The sequence below is a fragment of the Lasioglossum baleicum genome, chromosome 6, assembly GCF_051020765.1.
Source record: "Lasioglossum baleicum chromosome 6, iyLasBale1, whole genome shotgun sequence".
Classification (NCBI taxonomy): domain Eukaryota; kingdom Metazoa; phylum Arthropoda; class Insecta; order Hymenoptera; family Halictidae; genus Lasioglossum; species Lasioglossum baleicum.
The window spans coordinates 7,461,214-7,482,080 of record NC_134934.1 but is presented as its reverse complement, the minus strand read 5'-3'; the positions used below and the strand labels follow the sequence as shown (position 1 = coordinate 7,482,080).

General features: G+C 43.8%; 1 protein-coding gene and 1 long non-coding RNA gene across 5 annotated transcripts in view; one reads left to right on the top strand and one right to left on the bottom strand.

The window, feature by feature from the left end:
• The window catches only part of Lmpt (four and a half LIM domains protein limpet), a 155,216-nt gene that overhangs the window by 84,348 nt on the left and 50,001 nt on the right, over nucleotides 1-20,867 (bottom strand). The window contains exon 1 of one of the 4 annotated variants that reach the window (XM_076425217.1): nucleotides 2,336-2,427. The exons of the other annotated variants lie outside the window; for them this stretch is intronic. Within the exon in view, the coding sequence (XP_076281332.1) occupies nucleotides 2,336-2,412 (77 nt within the window). The 5' untranslated portion in view covers nucleotides 2,413-2,427. Of the gene's footprint in view, nucleotides 1-2,335; nucleotides 2,428-20,867 lie in introns of those variants that run through there. 4 annotated transcript variants of the gene reach the window in all.
• Nucleotides 11,007-20,867, top strand: part of LOC143209529 (uncharacterized) — a 36,882-nt gene continuing 27,021 nt past the window's right edge. Inside the window, exon 1 of the long non-coding RNA XR_013009104.1 lies at nucleotides 11,007-20,850. This is a non-coding gene — a long non-coding RNA (uncharacterized LOC143209529). The remainder of the gene's footprint in view (nucleotides 20,851-20,867) is intronic.

Here is a 20,867-nt window from a genome sequence, read left to right as displayed (position 1 = left end):
ATAAACCAAATTCGGGGAGTCCGTTTGCCAATGAAACTCTCGCGAGTCGACACCGTATCGACAGCCACACTCGAGTCACTTGACAGTGCTGGGAGTGAATGTATAAAAATGTGTAAGAATGTATGAGAATGTGTGCAGGAATGCACGAGAATGTGTGCAAGAACGTGCAAGAATGTGTGCAAGAATGTGTGCAAGAATGTCCAAGAATGTCATGGAATATCTAAGAATGTGAAGGAATATCTGAGAATGTGCAAGAATGTGCAGGAATGTGCTGGAATGTCTAAGAATGTGAGGAATGTGTATAGCAATGTCTAAAAATATATGAATGCATGCAACAATGTGCAATAATGCACAAGAATGTACAAGAATGTGTAGGAATGTCTAAAAATATGCTGGAATGTACAGAAATATGCAGAAATGTACAGGAATGTCTAAAAATGTGCAAGAATGTGCAGGAACGTGCTGGACTGCCTAAAAATGTTAAAGAATGTGTAAGAATGGATAAGATTGTGTATATGAATGTGTGCAAGAATGTGCAGGAATGTCCAAGAAAGTGAGGATATATGTCTACAAATATATGAATGTATGCAAGAATGTGCAATAATGCACAAGAATGTACAAGAATGTGTAGGAATGTCTAAAAATGTGCAGGAATGTACAGAAATATGCTGGAATGTACACAAATATGCAGAAATGTGCAGGAATGTCTAAAAATGTATAAGAATGTATAAGAGTGTACAAGAATAGACACTGTACCGAGAGTAACACTTGAGTCACTTGAACGCGCTGAGAGTTAGCCTCAGCAGAGTGTCCACTCGCGAGAGTTTCACTCTCGAATGTATTCCAAGCTTAACACGTTTACCACCATGCGGGTGACACAGTTCTTCATCTATACCAATTATTTTTGTTCATAATTTTGTTGCTTAATTTCAAGGAACAAGAGCTACATATTTATTTCTTTTCTCCGTAGACTTTGTGATAAAAGAATAAGTTGAAAAGAATACAGCAGTGTTTTTAAATTCTTTAAATATTTGTACTGTTTCCATTACAAATGATTAAATTGCTTCCATGTTTTTGCATTTTGTCGGGCTGATCGTCGACGATTTATTCGCGGTTCCCGACGAGATTAGTGGATCGAATCGAAGTTGCTCGTTGGTTGGATATACCTGGGTCGATTTTGACCCGAAATCTCAGTGCTCCGAATCGAAGTTTTATGGAGATTGTAATGTACATGTTTTTATGGCATGAATAAATGGCTTCTATTCATGGACGCATTTATTCTTGAGTGACTCATGGCTCCGGCGAGGGCTCAGTCTTTCTGATTCACTGGCATGTGTGATAACATCGTGCCAGTAACATCGAAAAGTTATAATGTTGTTGTTCCTATGTATTTGGATTTTTGGGGGATGAGATGCGAGCGATGGTTGGGAGTTGATTGTTAGTTCGGTGTTGGAATCGTTGGAGAGAAGTGTATGATCTTCAAGTACGATTTTCGTATATTGTATACCTTTATTTTGCATAACGTTCGTCAAACTAGTTAATATGTATCGCGCTATTTGTAGTGGCCTTGGGAAATGCTGATTCAGTATGCGAGTCGAATGTATATTAAGAAGATAATGTGGAGTAAGTAAATTGATAAGGGTAATTGCACGACAATAAGAAGCAAGATAGGAAATTATGAAAATTTCTTAGGAAAAATTAACTGAATGTAGATTGCAATGTGTAATATGAAGATATCATTATGAATGTAATACAGAGTAAAACGAAACAACAGGATTACAAATGGACTGACTGTTATCTGCTATCACAAATTCTTCCGAGATATAAAATGCTGAATTAATTACTTTTTAGCATCTAGAAAACAATACTTGATAGAAAGAAATGATGCTCGTCAAAATAAAAATTTCGTCGATTCTAACGAACAGGAAACAAGTTCTCATCAAAGTTTCTTTTTAAGGCCAACACGTTTACATGAAAGAAAATGACAACAGCCCATACGGACTCAAATAAATAAATGTATTCAACAATTTCCCACAAAACCTACATTCTGAGTTCAACAGATTGATAACTAAAAAATAGGAAAGCTTTGTGCTGGAATAAATCGATTTTCTCCGAGTGTATCTCACCAAAGAACCCTTACTTTGACCTTCCCGCGAAACCTTCATTCGTAGTTCAACAAGTGACAACTACAAAACACTTCTGCGCTGGAATAAATAGATTTTCTCAAACACAAAATTATTCGACAAATTCCTACAATATCTTTCCTCGAAGTCCATATCATCACCACCCTTACTTTGACCTTCCTGCCGAACGTAATGCGAATACATCAACTCACCGAGGCCCAAAACAGAGATACCGCTCGTCGAATGCCCGACTCTGTTCGTACCCCTTCGGTTCCCATTCAGCTGACATGGTGTTTCTCCTCGCACGTGCTCGCCACGTGTAAACGCGACACGGTTCGCGAACGATCGCAGCCGGACTGGGTCGTGCGCCGCGCACATCGGAAGAAACTCCACAAATGAAGCAAAACCGCCTCTGCTCCGAGGTCGAGGCTCGGTAAATCGCGGATGAGCTCCTTTCCGTCGACTGACCGCGATACTACGGAAAGGAAGAAGGGGTCTCGCGCGGCCGCGAAAAAACAAACGAAAATACGGTTGAGCGCGCGCGCACGCGAAAAAAAAAATGGGGAGGAGAGAAATTTTGACAGACCCGGCCCGTCTCGGGTTTACAGCCCGGTCCCGGCCGCTCGAATGACTTTATCGCCCGGTTATTTGTCCCGATAGCGCGAACAACCGCTCGATCATGATCTAAATTTAGCCGAGCGATCGGTAGAGAGACAGAGACGATCGATACGCGCGCCTGTGAACACGCACGTCCCCGGGAGACGGCTGGAATGTACGCACTGCCGATCGGAATCGTTCGACGGATGAAGCTAAGGAGCTCTTCTCTTTCTCTGCACATTCGTGCGACGTCAATGACAGCTGATCGCGAGCTGCCATGAACTGGTGAGTCGTGTATCGCTGTCCGAGAGCATAATGCGCCCGTTCATCGGGTTCGCTGGCCATCAGAACGGCGGTTTTGTGAAATCCGAGGGATCACTGCATCCCAAACGTCTATAACCGTTTCTGAACGCAACACACTTTGCGAGGACGAAGCAGGGCTGATGAACTGGTAGAAAGCTTGGTATAGCAATCAATTTTATTTTGGTTAAACTTTCGCTCAGGTAACTAAAAATTTTCAACTTTTCTGAATGTAATTGGTAATTATACAGAAAACGGTACATCTCACCGATTTTGATAACGTTAGAACATGTTGTCAAGCTCATCATTCTGAACATTTTTTCCTTGTACGTGTTACCGCGCTGCTCGGCCTTAGTTCTATAGATTGTATTCGCAAACAAAAATGTTCTTTTTTCGCACACTGAAACTTGGATTCCTCCCCCTAGTATATAAAGTTTCATCATTTTTATTCGAATTGTATAATATTACACACATTCATAGAAGTTAAAAATATTTGGTCCTCCGAATGAAAGTTTAGAAAGTTCCACAAGATTTTCGCTTTTTTTTAACTAGTTCCAAGAGAATTTTCTGAAGTACACAGTACAGGACTGCTATTCCTGGATCCGTGGACGTTTGTGAAAACAATTGTCTGCAATGAGCAATTTATTGGACAGCCGTAGAATTTATTATTGAACGTGTGTCTTGGAAACGAGAAATATTTGCTATTTTATGTAAATCAGTTCGTTAGCAACTAGGAACTGTATTGGTGTCATCAAGTATGAACTGTGGCTTTGATCCAACCCAGGAGCGTCAACATTACACGGTATGGGTGACCATCGTGGGGTCCTATATACAGTCCTCGACAAAATAATAATTAGGTGTCTTATTATTTCGTCGAGGACTGTAGCATAGGTAAATGGTTAGTAATAAATTTTTTTAATACGTAATGTAAATCTGTGTCAATGATACATATTCTGAAAATTTCATCAAAATCGGTAGATGTGGAAAAAAAGTAGAAGCATTGAGAGAAAAAATCCTTAGATTTATTTCAGTTATAGTCATATTCACCGTCTTTAAACGTTTATAGTTTATCGCAACGTTGACCGATTCTGACGAAATGTTCAGAATATGTAGGTATAATTGACACACATATCTACAAAATGTATTTTTTAAACTTTCGATATAGGCCTCCATAACAAAGTTATAAACGAAAACCTTTATTATTTTATTCGCAATTCCGACCAATTGCAGTTTTTCCAAAATTTCTTTTTCACGTTATGCAGCAAATTAATTGTTCTAACTTCTAAAAAAAATCCAGGTCGTATGATCTGATATTAAAAAGGTTATCGTCCTTTTAGAGTGTCCGAATATTACTGTGGTTAATGTTGTAACAAATAACTGTCGTAACAAAGAATGTTTCAGTATGAATAATGATGGATTCAATAAACTTGACGAGAAATTGAAAGGATTGAAGACCACTTCGACCCCCCCGTCCAGTAGGATTGATCTCCCAAAGCAACGAGCATTTCGCAATCCAGCACGAATGACTGTCTCGTACAGAGCGTGGCGCGAAAAGGCGACAACTCCGCGCGTAATTGAATTAACAACGTCGCAGAAATATCGATAAAAGGTGGGCGTGTTTCATTATCCGAGACGTCGCGCGACGTCGTCGACCAGCGACGTCCGATGCCACATTCGGAGAAATGTCGCACGAATAGACAGACACAATCGGTCTTGCGAAAGTGTCGCAATCGGCACGCAGAAAATATCATCGGCGAGTGAATGAACCGCCCACGGTGTCTATGTGTGTGCCTCTCGCGCGTTCGCCGCCGCTGGTCTTTCAATTTCTTTAACGAGAGTAATTTATCAGAGCCCGGCGATGGAGTTGCCTCATGCTTTGCCCTGTTGCGCGATCGGGGAGTTAATGAAAATCATGACGTCCCAGGATTCATAGACGCGTTTCGATTCAACGAGCACGGAATGGACCTCGCCGGACTCCATCGAGGAATTCTATACAATTATGAACATCGTTCCGAGCGACTGATGTGGAGCATGAATCTACTCGAGCTTCTGCGATAGTTGCTTCATTCTTGGATTGGGGGACGAGCTTCGGGTGCCAGAAACTTCGGGAGGATACTCAAGAGACTTTCACAGACCGTAACAATTTTTAGAAAATACAAATTCGGTACAGTTTGATCTTTGGGAGCGAGCATAATTCTGTGGACGTAAGGAAAATCGTCGCATGTCACAATTTCCAAAAATTTCAGTTTATAGGATTTTCGTATTTGCCAGAAAAAAATCATGAGAACAAATTCAGAAGGTTCAAAAAAGGTTCAAAATCGAATTATTGCGAACTCCAACACTCTATATAATAGTATAGATTATTTTAATGGGTCGTTTCACACTTTCAAAACAAAATTACGCATGATTAACTTATAATACCAGTACCTCTATACCAACAGTTTTTCTTTTTTATGCATGTCCGTTCTTAGTAATTTATTTTAAGTCTTCGTTATATTGTAAACATTTGTGTAAATGGACCTCGGTCCATTCATAATAAATAAATAATAATAATAACAATAAAAGGTAATGCAATTTCACCGATCACTAGTACAAAGAATTAGTGATCGAATTGCGGCGTTCTTCCTTACAACCACGGAATTCAAGCTGCACTTATCGATACATCAATCTTCGAATGATTAAAATTTAAGAAAAATTACGGCTAGAAAAGAGGAGTTTTGTGGTTAAGCTGTTAAGCTGGATCAAGATGGATCTTCTTCGTCCGCTAGCTGAAGAGACATGAACGGTGGAAGACGAAGCAGATGAGAATTAGAAAATCGGTGAACTGAAAGATCGAGTTGCAGCAGGAAACCGGCGCACAGGCCGAGCTTTTACCAGGAATTCAAGTCCCTCGCGTGCTTTCCACACCCACGCATCGCATTCCCATACGACGACAGAGCGACGACGCGACGCGATTACGCGTGCAGGTCGGCGAGGAACGCGGGCGACCGATTGAGAGTCTTGATACGGCCCGGCGAGTAAACGCTCTTTACTCGGCGACGATAACATCGCGTTTATTGTACAACGGTGTCGCGGCTAATACAAACGACGCTTCCGACCGAATAGAGTACAATTCCGCGTTCCTCCTCGTTGATAAACCGAGATCTTAATCACCTAGTTACCAGGAACAAGCCTGATGTGTCTGTATCCGCGTAAACGCGACAAATCGCGGGCTTTGCACGGACTCGATCGTTTAACGGGCTCGAGAACGCGTCGTCGAAATTTACTGGTTTGTTTGAAGCGGCCGGGAAACGGTTCCACGAGTGTTTACCATCGTGGGAATTACTGCCGGTTTACGGTGGATAAATTTCGGGGCACTTTACAATCGGTTAAGTCAAATAAATTGCTGCCCGGCCGGGAGTGAGAGAACCGAGAGAGAGAGAGAGAGAGAGAGAGAGAGAGAGAGAGAGAGAGAGAGAGAGAGAGAGAGAGAGAGAGAGAGAGAGAAAGAGTGGTGTATCTCGGAGCGGGCCGGAGGCTCGACGCATTAAATATAGAGCTTTGACACACATAGAATGTCGCATAATAATTTCACGCGGGTAAGCGCGAGCGTTCCCGGCGATCGTAAATAAATATTCGCGAGGCGGCGGCGCGCGGAATATGCATTTTTTGAATCAACAACGGAACCCGTGCCAAGTCCGCGGCCCGTCCGAGAATTTGCCGCCTCTCGTTTGATCCGAGATCCTACGAAATAGCGTGATGCTCCATAGGGGACAGCAATAAAGAGGATAAAAAGGCTGGAGTGCCTCTAGTTATGCAGATAAGGACACTAGGTCAGGGACAATTATGGTTTAGAACGCGCTAAGAAGGCTCCATGTACTTCGAGGGCCATGAAACCACGCCCACCCTGTATTACCTATACAGAATGAGCAAAATTTTTAATCAAAGTTAGGTTCACGAGAGATGTAGAATCTGAACATGAGCAAAGATTAATCCTGCACAGAGTACCGTATTCATTTTGGCATGATAGAGGGCCACGAAGCCACTCCCACCCTGGATTCTCTATGAAAGACTGAGCAAAATTTTCTTGACGAATAAATGCGAATTAAAGTCAGACTTTTAAAAGATGCAGTATCTAAATATGGATGAAGATTGCTTTATGAAGCACTGTCCTAGCTTCACCATAATTGAAGGCCACGCAGCCACGCCCATTCTGAGCACTCTACACAATGGGAGCGAGATTGCTATTAGTCTTTCATTGCTACTTCCTCGTAATGAAAAGAGAAAGGTTCAGAGTAGAGAAACAGGGCTAGACAATGGATGGAGTCCGCGTTGAACAAAGGCGAAGATTACTGTAGAGAGTGCGGTCCTAGGTCTGTCAGAATTGAGGGTCACTAAACCACGCCCTGGAGACTTCGTACAAGGTGAGCAAAATTATATTTATAATAAAAAGGATTGAAGAAAGAGAACCGGAGTTAGATATTTAAAATATATAGAATCTAGAGTGTGAAACATTGCCCTGTAGAACGATGCAGTATCGTAATCGAGAGCCCCGAAGCCACGCTCATTCCGAGCGCTCTCCAAGAACAAGTTTAAGTTGACGAAAAGAGAGAAAAATCGGAGAAGAGAGGCATTGTGTGATAAGTAGGCTGCGGATTTTTATGCATTTATGAAGACATTAATTGGGTGAAATATAAAACAGTGAGCAATGTAAAAAATCTAAGAATATTGTTATGTTGTTTTCAACGTAGAAAAAGACTATTATTAGCGATGGAATTAATTATTGAAGTATCTTTGAAAGTAATTATTGGATAATTACAGAATTTTTTATTTTGAATCAAGATCCGCAGTCTGATGATAAGATACTACGAAATCGAGACGGGCTGCGTAGAGGAAGCACAAAGAAGCATTCATATACCAATTGTCCGAAGAGCTATTGTTCCAGGTATTGTAGCTTTCGGGATGAAATTTTTAAAGGATACAGAATCTGTATACAGCATAAATTAAAATTGTCTTGGATCCACAAATGCTTCAAGCCGGCGACTGATTCGCCGGGACTGAATTAGCCGGCTGACAGATCACCTCAAGTCAAACGAGCACATCATTACCGCGAAAATTGTAACGATATATCCGTCAACGTGCCGGGCAATCTACAAAATTTAGATAAACCGCAAACTCGACGGGCATCGCCTCAAGTGACAAATCGCTCGGTTAGTTGTCGTCCAGCCCGTGCGAATGTCACGAGACGTTTTAATTCACGAACGAAAGAGAGCGAGCGAGCGAGAGAGAGAGAGATAGAGAGAGAAAGAGGCGAGATGGGCGTGCAGTGACAATGCGAGGACAATAATAACGGGACCTCCGGTGACTTTAACGCGCGAATTGATTTATGCATCGTGTACCTCGGACCGTGAGCACACAGCGGAAAGATCGAGGAGGCGCCGCCGGTTGTGGATCCACGAAGGCGCTATAAGCGGGCCATTTTTAAATGATTCGCGACCGTATATAGAGCCTCCTCTCTCTCTCTTCGGCGGATCAAGCTCGTTAGGCGCGTGTAACTCGAGCGTTTCAGGGTAAGGGTAGCCGGTGACATTTCTGGTAAATATCGCCGTCGAATCACTTTGCCTCGTTCGGCAAACAAACCGCGACACAGGAGACCTTTTTCAAGGATCCGCGGAAAAATGTCTCGTGTATCGAGCCGTTTAAATCGCACGACCGACATTTCCGCGAGAAATTACGTACTCGCCGGTAACTCTTTACTGTATCTCCCACGGGAATTTGCGGAGGTTGATATCGCAGCCTGATAAGGCCGCTATCAGCTCTGTCACTGCGGAGAAGTACCGATATCTCTTGGAAACTTTATTGTTATTGTATCGGTGCCTTGCATCCAGTTAACCCGGTTTCCGTTGCAACACGTATTTTAATATTTGCGAACGTTGCGAGTCAATCTTATCTGAAGCCTTGCAGTAACAGCTGGAGGCTGCAGAGGACCTGCAGCCGACCTGTAGACAGAACTCAGTCCCATTGTGTTTTTACATACGTAATTATTGAAAAGAAAGGACGGTATCAAACCTTTGCGGCCGCAGTTAGTCTAAGTACTCATACCAAATATTTTTCTCTGATCTGGAACATTTCTATTTCAAGTCCGAAACGAATTGAAAAATTCACAGCCCATTACTTCGACGAGTTCTACAGCTATTAAGAGTATGGTTGAACAGCTCGAATTCGCGGGCGTGAATTCGCAACGAGACCGTGGACGTCGCAAGGACGATTCTATAAAAACGTTTAATCGCATATCCGGAAAAGTCGGACTGCTCGCGCCGCACCGGTGTGCAATTTCGAGCGATGATGTCAGGGTGGACGGAACATATGCAAAACCATCGGTTTTGGCCGCGAGGCTTTCCAGAGAATCGAGGCGACAAAAGGCATTGGTTTTGAACGGAACAGGCGACACGGGCCGACAGCCGTGACTAAGAAAGTCAAAGTATAAAGGTGATCTCACTGGTGCGCGCGTGGGTGACCGACATCTCGGACCCACACGCGTGTTATTCGCTCGCACCTGCGCCTCGCAGCGTAATAATCGCTTGGCGATTATCGGGTTTATTTGACGAGTGTGCTGGAACGATAATAGTGCCCGATATTACGCGATTTTATCGCGACGATCAACGAAGTGAAACAGAAGAAACTCTATTCGATGTTTACGAGATAGCCAATATAGTAGAAACATGGAAATTCCTAATGCAATCTGCATACTCCCCCTCCTTGCGTCGCGCGGTTCAGAGAATTAGTGGCATGCTATCAAATGGTAGACGTTATTCTCCGTTGGCTGACAATTTAATCAATCTATGAACTCCCACTTTACCCTTCCCCTTCTACGATGCTGTTCCCCCACTTTTCGGCGCCGATCATCCCCACGCTTCCGCCACAGCGCGGTCACGTGACGTGTCTCCGCCGCAGTGTCACGTGACTAATCCAGTAATGACAAAGAAGGGGTAACTGAATTCCCTTCAACGTCCCCGGTCTGGCGACACTGACGGCACAGTTGTGCTAATTTAAATACATTGTAATTGAATTATATTGTATTTTATATACACAGTATTTGAATTACATTATAATCGCGTTACATCATTCGAACCTTTCACTTCATTTAATTGTTGATTACGCGAATCACGAGTGTAATCGAAATACAATGTAATTGAAATAAAATATCATTAAAATGAAATGTGAATGAAATACAATATAATGGAAATTTCTCACTGTGCACATTACTGTGCTTGTAAATAATGCCTTGTTCTTAAAATTTGTTTTTTAATATTGCATTGTCATGCAGTTCTGAGCTATGTTTAAAGTTTCAAGTCTCATCGGGAAGTGATTTAAACTTCAATTACAAGATCTCACGCATACAGCAACGACAACGACAACATCGACAACTCGGCAAGCTAATATAAGCGTGGTAAAAAAGAAGAAAAAAAGGATTAGGTCAGTTGTAATTCAACAGAACTCTGACTGGAAGGAGTAGTACTCTCCCTCGTTAACGTCGCTTATCTTACAGTTAGAGAAACAGTGAGACACTATGGGATAGTAGACGCTATTTTCAATTGAAGTTGTGCTTGAATTTTTTTCTTAGGCAATTAGGTATCATTCCATCAAATGCAGTGTCGACGAAGGGGCGTGACAATTCTATACTTTTGTCCACAAGAGAATTGTTTTACTATCACACCGCATACGGAAGAAATGATGACGACCCGATTATCGAGATCGACGGAGAACGATCCCGACGTGTGGAGCGATCTAGATCCGCGCGATCAAAGAGAAAAAAGAGCGGGAACTTCAAAGTCAGCGGCGTTCGGCTGCGAACGGGTAAAGCAAACATTTATTCGCCGCCGGCGGGAGCCAACGGAATAACTGTCGATAACATTTTCATGAAACCGAATCGTGGCGCCTGTCGCCGCCCCCGCAACTCGACAGGCAGACAGTGACTTCGGAAAAAATCCTGGTCACGGTTTCCAGCGAACTTGTAGAGGTCTGGAAGTGTCAACGGGATCTCGGGAATGATCGAGACGTTGGCCGTGGTGGTACTTAGCCGTGAGTTTTCGTCGAAAAGGCCAGGGCCAACGCTGGAAATAGTGTTTTATCGCGGGGGTCTACGGTGGAGCGGCTGTAAATCACCGTTTAGTGCGTTTCAAAACGAGAGCGATAGGTGGCCCGATTTAAAATAGACTCTCTCTCTCTCCTCCTATCACCAGCAGGGGAGAAAGAGAGAGAGAGATTGACTGGACGGAAAGAAACGCGAGCGACTTCTCGTCATTCGATATTCCGACGTGCAAATCGAGAAGCCGCGGTCGGGGAGGTACCACAGATCGCGAAACTCTGTCGATAGTTTTACAGAATTTCGCAATTACCGAGCACGTGGCGAGGGAACGTGTTCGGGCAAGGAGAACTTATCGCCGGAATATTAATCGTCCGTTTCGAGCGGTTTCCGCTCGAAATACACTGGACAACGTCACGGACACCAGCTACAAATGTTTCGAATAAAAGTAGCGACGCTGCTTCGAAATTAATGCGTTAGCAGATTATTTAATGGCGTTTGAAACTGTACGGTTTGTTCGAGTCAAACGAGACGATTCTAATATGACAGTGTATGGAATATCTGTCTAACGCTAAACCTACCACTGCCGGTCAAACGACCAGTTTTATATTTTTCATTTTACAATTATTGAAATTATGAAGTTGCTTAGCACATATTGTGTTTGAATAGAGCCTTGTCATCTTTGTAAGCTAAAACAGTTCAATCGCTTTTCGTGCTGGGTAGGTTTAATGTTAATGTTCCAATTCAGGGGGCGGGGTGAAGACAGCTATCAGAGACGAGGGTTGAAGATAGATTTTTTCAAGTGACTCGGAGGGTACGAGTCAGTCAAATTTTAAAGCAGCATAAGAACCTTTTTTTGGATAAAAAGTTGCTGTTTGAATTGGTGTGGATCGAGCTTTATGCGAATCCGCGTCGGATGTGGCATAAAGACGAATGTTAACGGTGCGCGACCGAGTTTAACGCGCACAATAACGCGTTAGTCGCGCCGCGATCCGCGACCATAACGGACGACGGTATCTCCCGCGTCTGGTTTTCGCATAAACGTTCGCCGCGAGATCGTATCTCGGTGAATCACGGACAGTGACGAGCATCGCGCTTGTATCTCGCTGTTTACAACCGCCTTAAGGACCGAGCCACGCCACAGGTATTATACGAGAGAATCTCTGCGACACACACACAGAGACGCAAACACACGCGCGCGTAAATACGTCGATTAGGTACGCGTGTGTCCCCGTGAATCAAGACCGATACAGTTAATTGCGTCGCGGAATCGATGGAGATGGTATTGGGCTGTCGCCGCGATCCGCGAATCTCGGATTGCAAAATCAGTTTTACCTTCTGGCCTGGTCTCGGAACAGCGACTGAGCGAGACGGAGCAACAGGTGCCCGCTCGAATCGATCCGAGTGGTCCCGCGAACTGAAATACAAACTTCTCAACACTTTATCTACTGGCAATCACTTGATAGTTGGTCAAACTCGGTGGTAATTCGCTTGGGAATTTATTCTGGAGCGATGTGGTAGAACTTTTAAGCAAGCATCCAGTGATAGCATTGAACAATCTCTTTTTGGGAGTTTCTGTGTGACGACGTCGACATGATTAAGCTTCACTTTGACTTTTGAATGTTAACCCTCTTTGAATTTATGGGTTTTCTTTAGATACGAATTTATATATCTGTCCCTCGAGATGAAGTTGACGCAGTGGTAAAAGGATCAAGAGAAACGTGAATAATAGAATGAATATATTTCACTAATTTCGAGAGTCACGAGTTTGACATCTCATGGCTTCCCACGGGAGAGCATGAAATTCGCAGTCTGCGACCATTCCCGTCGTTCCCGGCTGGTAACACGAAGTGCAAACTGTGTCAAATTGCCACGAGGAACGGTCGAGGGTTAATAGGCTTCCAGTAGCTAAAGTGTTAACAGCTGCACCTTTCTTCCCTTATGATTCCGTGTCACCTGCACACTCACAGCAGTCCTCGCAAACAGGTAGAACGACTCTGATCGAGCCAGTTTGCTCAGCAGTTTTTACTGCAATTACTACAAACTCCTGTTTCGCAACTCTAAAACTGATCAAGTATTCTTTGGTGATTCAAGTGTCCTTTGACTCTGGCGCTCTCCGCATCACTTGGGTTGATTATAGATCGAAGTTTTTGCACCCGAGAGACTCGTGCAACAGGTAGAACAACTCTAATCGAGCCAGTTTCCTCAGCAGTTCTTACTGCAATTAGTATACAAACTAAAAAAACTGATCTAGTATTCTTTGGCGATTCAAGAGTCCATTGACACCAACACTCTCCCCGTCACTTAGACTGATTATAGATCAAACGTTCTGTATCTAAGCAAGTCGTGCAACAGGTAGGACGACTCCAATCGAGTCAGTTTTTCCTCTCGAATCAATTTTGACTGGAGCTACTGCAATGTCTCTTGCGGTTCCAAAATTGATCACCTATTCTCTGGTGATTCGAGAGTCCATTAACAGCACTATCAAAGTTTCTGCACCTGAGCAAATCGTGCAACAGGTAGAACGACTCCAATCGAGCCAGTTTGCTCTCTAATCAGTTTTAACTGGAGCTACTAATAATGTTTCTTGCAGTTCCAAAATTTATGAACTGATCTCTGGTGATTCAAGAGTCCATTGACACCAGCTCTATCACCTGGGTTGATTATACATGCAACACTACAGCAAAATCCCGTCAACGTCATCCAACACTCTTCACATCACTTTTTCCCGATAGCAGCCCAGATTTTCCGCGATCATGCAACAGGTACAGCTCCTCGTAGTCTGTGCTCGTCCCACGCATTCACTTGCAGACAGCTTGCATAATCGCGGCCTAGCAACGAAGACGAAGACGTCGAGGAACAACTCTTAGGAGAATCGTGGTCGGTTCGTCGTCGGTTGTTTGGCGACAGGTGGCAAAGGGAGTAACGTCGACGGCGACGTTCGCCGAGAATACGCGAAAACGGACTCGCGCGCCGGTGCTGTTCGACAGCGACCCTGCACTGGCACATATCGAAGCACGTGCACTCTACACGCGAGGCGTGTGCTAGCCGCGAGGAGGAGACAAGCGATGCAGCTAGTCGGCCGAGGTAGCTAGCTCGCTCGCGAATGACTCACGGCTTCTCTCTGCTCTCTCTCTCTCTCTCTCTCTCTCTCTCTCTCTCTCTCTTTGCTTTTGCCCTCCTGCTGCTGAGCCCTGTGCGCGCGCGATCCGCTTCTTCGACTGCGTGACTCGGGTTTCGAGCTACATACTGCTACTTCGAGCCAGTGCTACCGGTTGCTGGACTCTCTGCATGATCCTTCGACGACCCTTGATCCTTTAAATCACGATCTGGGTTTACTGCGAGATCGCAGCGCTGATGTACGCACGATTGGCTGTGCGGATTGTGGTGTTAATGATTGAGCTGTCGTTGCTGGTATAGAGGAATTGATTGGTGACTGATAGTTGTAATTGATGAGCCGATTGGTTTAGGAATTGATGATGATGTAGTGATTAATTGGGGGTTTACGTGAAGCACGAACAAGAGACTCACGGCTGGGTATAAGTTGTCCTGTGAGTTAGTGTTTTGCGATTGACTATGTTACAGGCTGGAGCAAAGAAGCCACGCCTTCTTAAGACAATTTCTGTACAGATAGAATAGAGATGAAGGTAGAGATAAGATACAGGCTAGATAGAGGTAAGGTTAGGTAGAGATAAGATTGCCGGATACTCTAAGGAAGGATTGTTCTGCGAGGCACTGTCTTGGTTCCTCCAGCATCCGGAGAAAAGAAGTCCCGACCACTTACAACAAATTGCATGGATAGAGCACGAAGAAGCTTGCATGTAAATACTATTGTAATTGTACCATGAAGCATTGTTTCAGCTCCTTTTGAAATTGAAAATATTTAAGCCACGCCTACTTAAGACAGTCCCCATAGAGTTCTTCGACAATCTGTCTCCAGAAAAATTAAGAGCACCGTAGCCACGCCCACTTGACACGATCTACACAGAGGGAGAGAAAATGTGCGTACACGAATGCACTGATTACCCTGTGGAACACTATCTCAACTCCGTGAAAACCGGCGGAGATTAAGCCACGCCTACTACAGAGACTCTCCACAGGCGGGGAGAGCAAGATAAATATTTATGGATTACTACCCTAACTCGAAAATCGAGAGCAGAGAAACCTTCCCAGAGGATCCTACAAACTGGAAATATGATAGGCAGAATGTAGCTCCAGGGGGCGGTACCAGGAGCTCCGGGAGCAAAGAAGGCGTGGTACATGCTATAACTGCGAGATTTGTTTCGAGGGACAGAACCCGACAGAAAAATTTCTAAATTAACGAAGAATGCTAATACGCTTAAGACGATGCAACTGGGGTAGGTTAAGAGTCAATTACACCAATTTCCACACCGCGACGACAGAAAAACGGAGCAACCGGGTTTCCAGTGAGCCGACTGGCGAGCTTGTATCGAATTAGGGCTGGTTGATTCTGGGCTAATGGCACACGCGTAATCCAATAGTGACTTGGAAAGTCGCTGGCGGCCGTGGCACGCACGAGCTCCTTCTCGGCGAGCGTCGCGCGTCGTCGCTAATGGGCGCGTGCCTCGCTGTCGGTACACATTTCGCGACACAATCGGTTACCTAGAAGTTTCGTTTACACGATCCTCCGACGGGAAACCGGCGCGGTCCGTCGAGAACCGGAAAGCCTTGATCTTCGAAGTTCTCGAATTCGCGGTTGCGAATCGAGGCGATCCATCTAGCTCCGAAGGCTCTGTTACACGCCCACGCGCGTACGCCAGTCCAGCTCTCGTGTCGAGGTTAAACGTCAAGCCTGAACCGTGCTAAACCTAGATCACGCTGGATCGAGGGTGGTGTTCAAGGCCTACAACTAGGCCGAGCGACGCGTAGCCTAGACCTAGGCTGGCTGCGGCTGGAACAAAGGACGCGGGAATCGTTGTTCGAAGCAGAACGAACTCGGAAGTGGAGCCACGTGGCCTGGCAAGGTGGCAATTGAACGATTTGCTTGTAACCCCCCGCAACCAGCGTCGTTTATGCCCGGAATCGATACGTGTAGTAAAAAAAATTAGTTGCGCACATAAACGACCGAGTTGCAGGCGGCGCCGATGAAAATAAGGTTTCAGACGAAGTGTTAATTATTGTTTTAAGCAGAACGAATCTGCATGTAGAGTCACGTGGTTTGGACTAGGGGTCTTGGCAAGGTGTTCGAGTCATTTGGAACGCGACGAGCTCGCGAAGTCCGCCTGCAGCTAATGCAATCGAACGATTTGCTTTTAATCCTCCGTCTGAAAGCAGCGTCGTTTGTGTCCGCAATCAATAAGTGTAGTAACGAAAATTAGTTGCGCACATAAACGACCTAGTTGCAGATGACGTCGACGAAAATAAGGTTGCAGATGATGTGTTAATTATTGTTTCAAGCAGAAAGAAACTGCATGTAGAGCCACGTGGTCTGGACTAGGGGTCCTGGCAAGGTGTCCGAGTGATTTGGAACGCGATGAGCTCGCGAAGTCTGGCCGCAGCTAATGCAATCGAACGATTCGCGTTCGCTTATCGCCGCGAATTAAGATCCCCCGCAAATAGAGACCGTGGCTGATTAACTGCTTTCGGCTCGCTTCCGCCGGTGTTTGGCAACTGATAAATCTATAAATACGAGCACGTGCTCGCCGCGCTGCCTGGCGTTGTGGAAGCATAGAGAGACGGCTGTCTTCGATAAACAGCTGCCCGAGCTATGTAGATTACACGGTACATACTCCTCTCTGCCAGTAAATCAGCCGTGGCACACATATTCCCGACCGGCGCGAATCGATAGAAATTTATTACGACGCCTATGCGAACGCAACCCGATGGCCGACGACGGCAAACGAAACATCGGTCTACGGGGGTCTGCCATTGCGCAAATTATCGTCGAGCATAGGCGTAGCCCTGCTGCACCTCGGCAAACCCAGGCGTGGCCTGCAGGCTTGATGAGGCAGTGAATTTACAACGGCTACTGTGTCTCGCTGGCCTTCTCAGGACTCGCCTAATCCTTTCAGAATGAAGAGAAAAAATCCTTGGCCAAGAAATCTTTGTATTTGCATCTTCCACATCTTTTACCACAGAACTCCGCGAGAACTCCAAGGGGAATTTAATCTAGATTCGTCATCGATCGATTTTGTTTGTCTGTTAATTCTAGATAACTACTGACCCATCATACTCGGAAACGAATCGTTTCATTCAGCAACAAAAATATTTGATTAATTCATTACTCGAACATTTGGCTAATCTCCTGATAACACGTGACTCAAATGGTACGATCATTATTTTTACGAAAGACCAGTTATCTGGAGTTCAATATGTATTCATGCTTACACACATCTGCTACGTCGATATGAAGTTCTATTTTTCCACTATGAATATCCAGGCAACGAAGTAGCTGTAATTATGAGATAAATGTAAATCTTGTTTGTATTTCTGGAATCCTACTTCTCGAAGCTGCGGACGAAGTAGTACAGCAGTGGAGGATATTTATGAATATTTTCAGCCCACATCAGTTCGAGTATTATTTTATAGTCGTGAATACCAAAGGTGTACAGTAAACAGACACCTACGGCGAATACACGGTGTAAAATTCATATAAAGTTGATTTCAGCAAAAAATTTAGGAATTTTTCCCTGATCTAACAGGCTAGGTCTACCGATGGCAATTATCGAAGGCACTATGCTTCTCGTCTAATGACCCTAAATCGAGTTAGACCCCAGTCGTCCGGTGACCGGCGCGTCGTCTAAATTCTGTGAAGCTTATTTCTGGAGTTGTTGGTCTCCTCGCGGAAGCCTGAATGGCATTACAAGCAGAATGTAGGCCAAATCGAGCATGCTGGAAACGAAATCGCGCGTTTGTTCAGTACGCAAGACCCATTTCGCGACGACACGCTCTCCTCGTGAATGGGACGCAACACTGTAACAACGCGGGAAGAGAAATGCCAATCGAGAGTGTGGCAGATTAATTATCTAAATTTATCCGGGAGCAGAGAGACAAGCAAAACCGGACGACCGGCTAGTAGCATCCACGCTCGCGCATGTCAACGATTTATTTTTGAAGCGAGCCGTGCCCCGGAATCATTGTAACAGTGTCCCTAGCCTTGCGGACCTGTTTTTACAAACCCACGTAACAGCAGAATTTGTAACGTTGCGGACAAAGAAAAAGAACCGCCGGACGCCTACGCTAATGACGGAGAAGAGTAACCAGCGAGCTCTTCGAATTTTTGTAAAAATCAAGATTGATTAATTTAATCTGTTTGTTGGCGGATTTGCAAAGTGTCTACGTTCTGTCGCAGACATTTATGAATATTCTTCTCCCTTTTATGTCATCGATTTTGGCAAAATATTAGGTTGTACTGCATTAAATTAACGTGTCAAGTACCTTCAAAAGTACGTTTTAAAAAATTGACAAATAAAGCAGTGAGTTACAAGAATGGCCCGCCCTCCGAGGGTTAACAGAATTTTTTAATAATTTTCAATCATTCTGCTGTACTGAAAGGGTTACATAATAATCCCAAACTGTGGACTTGTTGGTTCACGAAATAATCCTCACGGACCATAGACTTTAAAAAGATATGAAATCGACGCCGGTCAATAGTCTGTTTAAAAATCGTGACGCTGAAAAAGGGTCAACTTTTCGCGGATTCGACGTCCCAGGAGGCTGTGCATCCCACGCGGTGTAAAATTGAATTCGAAAGTCCGGATATAGACACGTGTCGCCCGGAGACGGGACGCGTGAGCGAGAAGGTGAGGCCCAGGTAGCTTTCATGTCGTTTTCGTCTCGTTTGGCTTTAGGTGGCATATAACTGTGAATCCATCTGTTCGATTCTATAAATGCACCGGGCAGTGCATGCACGGGTTGTCCCACCTTTCTCCTCGACTCGCTGGAAGGAGCGACTGGTCCCTCCCCCGCACACTCGCTACTCCTCTCTTACCCCCTCCTTTTCTCCTCCCCTCCCCCTCCCGCCACTGTGTTCTCCACCCGAGGCCAATTAATTCGTTATTACCGCATTGCTGGCCCGTAAGTCACGGAGGGTAATTACCGGCCGGTAATTTCACCGCTGCTCAGTTACGCTTCGGATAATGGACGCGCCGTGCTGCACAGCCTCTCTCGGTTAACAGTTCCAGCACGATCCGAGGAACGATACGGTCTCGTCGATCGACCATTGATTCCTCGCCTCTCGCTTTCTTTGTCTCGCGACCTCGATCTTACGATCCTCGATCCCTCGGTCTTACCCGCGGACCCGCGGGACCGTGAAGCCTCGTCACTCCGAAACTGTTATGATATCGATTTCATCCAACAATTCTGTAATACTCCGATTAGCAATACAGGGTGTCTCAGCTGAAAGAGGCCACCTAAATATCTCCTTTATTTTTAATGGCACAAAGGATATTTATGGCATAATTTAAATGGTATCGAAGGAGGAATATCATAGAAGAACAATTTTTTTTGTCCGGTCATCATTTCATAGTTTTTTCAAGGTTATTGTTATTTTTTATCGGGAAAACTTATTTTTTTTATTCCATCTTGTTCATGTCCTAAGCATATTCAAATGTATTATTTCAGCAGCTATAAGATGGAATGGAAAAAAAAGTTTTCCCGATAAAAAAAATAACGGTGACCTTGAAAAAACTATGAAAAAATAACCGGACGAAAGAAATTGTTCTTCTATGGTATTCCTACTTCGATACCATTTAAATTATGCCATAAATATTTTCTTTTTGTGCAATTACAAATAAAGGAGATATTTAGGTGGCCTCCTTCAGCTGAGACACCCTGTATATCGTTCATTCAGAAGAAAAGTGACATACAGCGAATTAAAGTATTATTCGGACACTATTAAAAGAACAATAACTTTTTTAATATCAATTGGTTTACTACGAGACGTGAAAAAAATTTCTGGAAAAATTGCAATCGGTCAGAACTACAGAGAAAATATTGGAATTTGTTGTTTACGACTTTTTTATGGGAGCCTATCAACATAGGTCTGGTCAACGTTGCAATAAGCTACAAATGTTGAATGTTGCTTTAAACTTATAACTAAATTTTTGCAACTTTCAATGCCTATAGATCTTTTCCGCATCTACCGATTTTGATGAAATTTTCAGAATATGTATACACAACTGTGTACTGTAACTGTTGTACACAACAACTTCTAGCATTTTCTCTGTATTTCCAACCAACTGCAATTTTTCCAAAAATTTTTTTCACGTCTTGCAACAAACTAATTGGTCTAACTTCTCCAAAAAAAAATCCAACTCGTATGATCTGATATTAAAGAACTTAGCGTCCTTTTAAAAGTGTCCGAATATATAAAGAAAGAAAATTGCCATTTTTTTATCGTATACAATAACCAACTTAGAAATGTAAAATAATTTTGTTACTTAGATACTGGGTTAATTGTCATGTACATTAGTTACAAAGTATGTACACCACAATTTATATATTTATTATTATACTTCTTTCAGTAATATATTTTGAGCTGTGTCATCTTTCTTATAAATGAACGATACGTACGATTTTGCAAATCGTGAAATCAACTTTTTCAGAGATTTTAAGTAATTCAAAGACTGCACATTGCACATCATAAAAAGATAATAAGTATATTGCGGATTTGTTGTATTCGTGATTAAAATGGGTAGGAGAAACACAAAAGACTTTAGAATTATTGTCAAATTATTGCCAACCTATTGAATCTATCAAGAAAGAAAATCAATTTTTATTTTGCTCGAGTTTGTTGGAACCGAGGTAGAGAATTGTTAATT